The 6308-nt window shown below is 17.1% G+C and overlaps 3 protein-coding genes across 3 annotated transcripts; all 3 read right to left on the bottom strand.

The window, feature by feature from the left end:
* Positions 1 to 163: 163 nt before the first annotated feature.
* PGAL8A_00110000 (GTPase, putative) lies at positions 164 to 2290 on the bottom strand (the record flags this gene model as incomplete). Its single annotated transcript, XM_028673766.1, has 1 exon — positions 164 to 2290. One exon carries the CDS (start codon positions 2288 to 2290, stop codon positions 164 to 166), a length of 2127 nt encoding a protein of 708 aa, XP_028526217.1.
* Positions 2291 to 2726: 436 nt separating this feature from the next.
* PGAL8A_00109900 (ubiquitin-activating enzyme, putative) lies at positions 2727 to 3875 on the bottom strand (the record flags this gene model as incomplete). The annotated part of the gene is made up of 1 exon (XM_028673755.1): positions 2727 to 3875. One exon carries the CDS (start codon positions 3873 to 3875, stop codon positions 2727 to 2729), a length of 1149 nt encoding a protein of 382 aa, XP_028526216.1.
* Positions 3876 to 5308: 1433 nt separating this feature from the next.
* Positions 5309 to 6274, bottom strand: PGAL8A_00109800 (adenylate kinase 2, putative; the record flags this gene model as incomplete). Its single annotated transcript, XM_028673743.1, has 1 exon — positions 5309 to 6274. The coding sequence occupies one exon, from the start codon at positions 6272 to 6274 to the stop codon at positions 5309 to 5311; it is 966 nt and encodes a 321-aa protein (XP_028526215.1).
* Between the last annotated feature and the right edge of the window lie 34 nt (positions 6275 to 6308).

Here is a 6308-nt window from a genome sequence, read left to right as displayed (position 1 = left end):
TTTTTTTTTTTTTTTTTTTTTTAAAATTTTTTTTTTTTTTTTTTTTTTTTTTTGTTTTTCTTTTTTTTTCTTTTTCACCTTTTTATTAAACTTCTATATTTTTATTTTTAGTATATTTGTATTTTTACATATTTTCTTTTATTAATTTTTTATTGTTTAAAATTCATTTACCAATGCAAAATTTCTCTAATATTTTATTTAAAATTTGCTCCTTTTTAAATTCTCCAATGATATGATTTAGAGAATTAACAGCTAATTTGATTTCTTCAGCTATTATATCAAAAGTTAAGTTTTGTTTATTTTTTTTTATAAAAAATAAATGCTTCAGTGATTTTTTTAGATAAATTTTATGTCTTTCAAATGGTAAAAAGAAAATTTTTTCCTTTTTTGAATATTTGATATTTCTTTTTTTCATCATTCTTTTATTAAAATATTTTAACATTTTATCAATGTTATATCCCTTCTTAGATGAAATAAAAAATATTTTTTTACTAACTTTTTTTAAAACACGTAAATCTAAATATTTAAGTAGTATTTTTTTTATATTTTTTCTTATATTTTTATATGATTTTGACAATTTTAAATCGCATTTATTTACACAAATAAAAAAATATGGAATTTTTTTTTTTTTTTTTTTTTTTGTTTTATTAAAATATTTATTTAAAATAAAGATAATATTTTTTAGTTCTTTTACATAATGATTTATATTTAATAAAGTAATCACAGATAAACATTTTTTTAAATATGTTAAAGTTTTTTGAATTCCAATAAATTCTAACTTTTTATGAATATTTTTTTGTCCTTCTTTTTTTTCTAGAAAGAATTCATAACTTGTCGTTATATCATTTTTTGAATAACAGGATTTTTTCATAATATTACTAATCATACCTGCTGAATCACATAAATTATAAGAGTTGTTTTGAATTTTAATATTTTTTTGTATTACATCTATCGTTGAACCTTTTATATTAGTAACAATTGATATATTATCATTACAAATATAATTCATTAATGTACTTTTACCAGAATTAACGTTTCCGAATATTAATACATCTAATGAATTAGATAAATCTTCTACATTTTCTTTTTTTAAAATTTCCTTTATATTTTTTATAGAGTCATTTAATTTTTTGTTAAAAAAATTATTAATGTTACTTCTTTCTCTTTCTGTTGAAGTATGTTCATCTTCAAAATCAATTTTAAATTGAGTAAATACTAATAACTTTTTTAAATTTTTTTTTAATTTCATATATATATTTTTAGCATAACCGCTCAAATAGTTTAAGGCTATTTTTTTTTGTATCTTTTGTTTACAAAATAATAATTCTTTTAATCCCTCTACTTCTAACATATTCATTTTATTATTTTCAAAAGCCCTTCTAGTAAATTCTCCTTTTTTACTTTCTCTTATTTTTATGAAATCATTTAAATCATGTAACTTTTCCTTTATCTCATCACTTGTGTTAATATAATTGGAAGCATTATTATAATAATTTTCTTTTTCTTCTTTTAATATTTTATAAAATAATTCATTTAAATTACTTATTTCATTCATAATTTCTTTTATTATAAAAGGATTTCCATGACAGTATATCTCTACAATATCTTCACCTGTATATGATTTCGGATTTTCAAAATAAGCAAACATAATTTTATCAATCACATTATTATCGTTATCATATAATTCTCCCATATATAATTTTCTTGTTTCAAAATTTTTCTTTAGGTTAATGATTTCATCTAAATTATATTCATTTTTTTTTTTCATTCTTTTAAACTCCGAATGTCCATCATTACTTTTGTTTTCTACATTTTTCATAAAATTAATTAAATTTTTTTTGGAATTTTTATGTAACAAAATTTCTAAAATAATTTTACTTAATTCACCTGATATTCTTATTATACTAATTGCACTTAATACATTTCCCGAGCTAAGTGCATATATTGTCTCTCTATTGCTCAATAGTTTATTCAGATATTCATTTCTTAAATTTCCATCTTTTAAATAATCATTTTTCATAACTTCATTTTTTGAAATATCTTCTAAAATATTCTTTTGCTCATTTTTTTTCTCTTCAATATTTTTATAACTTAAAAAAAACTTATCTTTTACTTCACTATTTTTATTTGCTCTCTTTTTTCTGATTAAAACTTTTATGTCTTTAATATAAGATTTTAATGATATATATAAAAATACATTATTATATTTTTTTTTTTTTATACCTCTACAATAATTGAAAAAAAAAATTAATACGAAATATTTTATAAAAAAGAATAAATTCCTATTCATTAAGTATCTATGTTAAAATAAAAAATTATCTCTTAATATTACATATTTTTCATTTATAAATAAAACAATAATTCATTTTTTTCCTTTATTTTTTTTTTTTTCCTTTTTTTTTTTTTTTTTTTACATTTAAAAAAAATGAAAAAAAAAAAAAAAAAAAAAAAAAAAAAAAAAATTAAATATAAATATTCATTAATTATAAAAAAATATTTTTTCAAATGAGAATAATCACAAAATTAAAATGAATTTAAGTAAAACAAAAAACAAATTGATGTTTAATGACATTTATATATAATTTATTTTTCTTAACAAAAAAACAAAATAATAAATAAATTATATATACCATGTATACCTTAAATTATGCTTTAAATATAATTTTATTATTTATACATATTTATAATTATATATATATATATACATGTATTAATAAAAGTTCTTTTTAGACTAAATTAAGAAATAAAATAAAATTATTTTTATCTGTTTGAATATTCAAGGAATTCCCTATTGTTATTTCTCCTTTATCTATTAACTGTTGAAATGTTGAATTTAGTTTTTGTTCATAATTTTTTCTTAAATATTTGGATGATATAAATAATATAGAAGAATCTGATGATATATTAATATTCTTTGAATTATAATTTGTTTTTATAAAATCAACAAGCTTATTTAATTTATCTATCTTATTAAAAGTTAACTTTATTTCTTTTTTATTACAAATCATACAATTAGGAGATTTGTAAATTTTATAATAATACATATATATTCCATTATCTCCAACATATAATATATCACTATAATTATTTTCTCTATTTCTAAATGTAATAATATTGAAAAGTTCAGTTATCATTAATGAAGAAATTATCATTAATGTACTAATAGTTGTAGGAATTGAATTTTTTACTACTTTTTCAGTTAACGAATATGATAAATTATTTATATGAAACAACTGAGCCCTTTTTTTTGACTCTTCGTATATCCATTTTATATGGTTTTCATTATCTTTATCTAATTTTTCTTTTTTTATATCTTTGAATGAAACATTCATAACATATAATATGCATTCCTCAGGTGTTTTAGGTTTGTTAATAATAGAACAAATAGGAAAAGAATAATTAGAATAATTTTCAATTGTACAATTGAAACAAGCAAACTCATTTTTTCTATCTATAATTTTAATACTACCTTTAAATCCTTCTACTCCACCATCTATATATATAATATCTTTTTTTAAATTAAAGATTAAATTATTAAGATATATTCTACTATCTATGTTATCTAAGCAACCAATAATAAAATCAAAATCTTCAAAAAAACCTAAATCAAAAAGTTCTATCTTTTTTATATAACTTCTTATATTAACGTCTTTATATTTATCTTTTATTATTCTATTAATTACATTAACTTTAAAATTACCTATATCATTAGGTGTAAAAAATAATTGTCTCTGTAAATTACTTATTTCTACAAAGTCATAATCAACAATAGTTATATTTTTTATATTTATATAAATTAAATTTTTTATGACTTCATTACCTAATCCTCCACATCCAACAACCAACACATTCAATTTTTCAAATTCGTAAATCATAGTTTTAATATAAAAAGTAATAAATTATCTTACATAGTTAAATTATAATTATATAACATTTTTTTTTTTTTTTTTTTTTTATTTACAAATTGTAGAAATTAAAATTATAAAAACTTATTTATTTCATTTTATAAGAATAGGAAGTTTTTTAAATTACATTTATTTTGCTTCATTTTATTTTTCTTTTTATTCTAAAAATTACTTATTAAATCTTTAAAATTTATAAATTCTTATAATTTATTATATTTTTCTTTAATAAAATTTTAATTTATATATTACTATAAAACTTAATTTATAAAATTGGTATGCCAATCCTTTAAATGTATACAAAACTGCTATATCTTTTTATCTATATTCTAAAAATTTATTAACATATTTTCACTATTTAAAAAAAAAAAGTAAAATTTTTTTTTTCTTTTTTTTATATGAAGAGATTTAACAAAATTCTCTAAACTAAAAAAATATAAAGTTAATAAAAAAAAAAAAAAATGAAAATTTTCATAATTTCCACATCATTTTATTTTTTTTTTTTAATATTCTATATTTTTAGATTTACATCTAAAAAAATATTTTTTTTTTTCAATATTAAATATATATATATTCATACTAATGTTTCTCTTCCTATTACAAAAAAAACAAAAAAAAAAAAAAAAAAAANTTAAAAAAAAAAAAAAAAAAAAAAAAAAAAAACAGAAAATTGAACATAATAATTTTAGAGAATTTCTGTTTTTTTAAATATTAAACATGAACTAATAATGAGTAAAAAAGGAAAATAAAAATAGTTGAAAAATTATATAACTTCTCTATATTTTATTTTTTTTTTTTTTTATTTTAATTTTGCTATTTAATTAATCTTGTTTATTTCACATTTTTTTTTTTTTTCAAGTTGAATTTTAATTGAAATAATTTGTTGTTATATATATATATAATGCATATATTTAGAAAAAAATTCTATTAATAATATATTGTTCTTACGAAAATTAAAATAAGAAATATTATATAAAAATAAATAATATATTTATATATATATATATATATATTTTTTTTTTTTTAAAATAAGACGCACAAAATATAAATCGAATTACGTAACAGATGCAATGGGTTATGTTTTTATGTGAATTATCAAAAAAATTTTAAGAAAAAAAATAAGATATCTTATTTTTATTATATACATGTAATATGTAAAATATATAAACGGATGACATTTTTCGGATTAAAAATAATTTAATTATTTTTTTCAATATATATATATATATATATATATTAAAGATTGTACATGGCATATTATGTTGTTTTTCAACATTATGCTAAAAAATTGGAAAATATATATATGTATGGTAGTAATTATAATCATTTTTAATTTATGACATATATTTTTTTGAATATTATATTTTTAATATATATGATTAATTTTTTGTGATTATTAAAAAATTTTAACTTTTCACTATATTATCAATAATTGATGATATCTCGTCGAAAACTTCATTAATAGATTTTTCTCCATCTACATTTTTGCATACATCAGTAAAAAGAGAAATAATTTTTTCTTCGTTGTCTTTATATAAGCTAAATCTTTTATGAAAAACATTTTCCTCATCATCACCTCTTTTTATTAATCTACTAATATCTTCATCACTTAAATTATTATAATCCTCATTTTGTGATACTATTTTTTCTTCCTCTTCAGTTAATTCTCCTCCTCTTTTTTTTTTAATTAATTCAATTATTTTTTCGTCATAATTTATATTAGTAACAGGATCTACTAATCTATTGTTAATTCTATCCAATAAACATTCCTTAGAAGTTGTCATATTAATTAATGCATTAACTTTTATATTATTATTTTTAAATGATAGTGCTTGTTCATATGTTCTTGGAAATCCATTAATTAAAATTCCATCAAATTCAACATTATTTATATCATAATTTAAATTTTGAAAAAAAATCCTTGATACAATTTCATCAGGTACAAGCGAACCATCATTAATACATTTTTCTACAACTTCTAAATCTCCTTTTTCTTGTTCACTTAATTTATTTTCATTAGTATCAGAATCTTCAGTTAGTTTTCCTTTATTTTCTTCTAAATATTTTTTTAATAACTCACTTGAAGTTAGAATTTTAAAATTATACTTTTGTTTAATTAATCTACATTGGGTATCTTTACCTGATCCTGGTGCACCATTAAAAATTATTATTTTTTTTTTTTCTCCATCTACTTCTTTCTCTTCTTTAATTTCATTTTTCTCTTCATCATTATTTTTGCATATTTCCTCTTTATTTACTTCTGTTATAACTTTATCCACATCTTCATTTTTTTTACTAACATCAACATACTCCTTAATATCTTCTTTTTTTTCAGCTACATTATTTTTACTAGTACTTTGACATGATCCCATATGTGACAACTATTTTGTTATTCTTTAAATATTT

This window comes from Plasmodium gallinaceum (genome assembly GCF_900005855.1).
Source record: "Plasmodium gallinaceum strain 8A genome assembly, contig: PGAL8A_v1_63, whole genome shotgun sequence".
NCBI classification, from domain to species: domain Eukaryota; phylum Apicomplexa; class Aconoidasida; order Haemosporida; family Plasmodiidae; genus Plasmodium; species Plasmodium gallinaceum.
The sequence above is the reverse complement of the archived record's forward strand: the minus strand, read 5'-3'. Positions and strand labels throughout refer to the sequence as shown.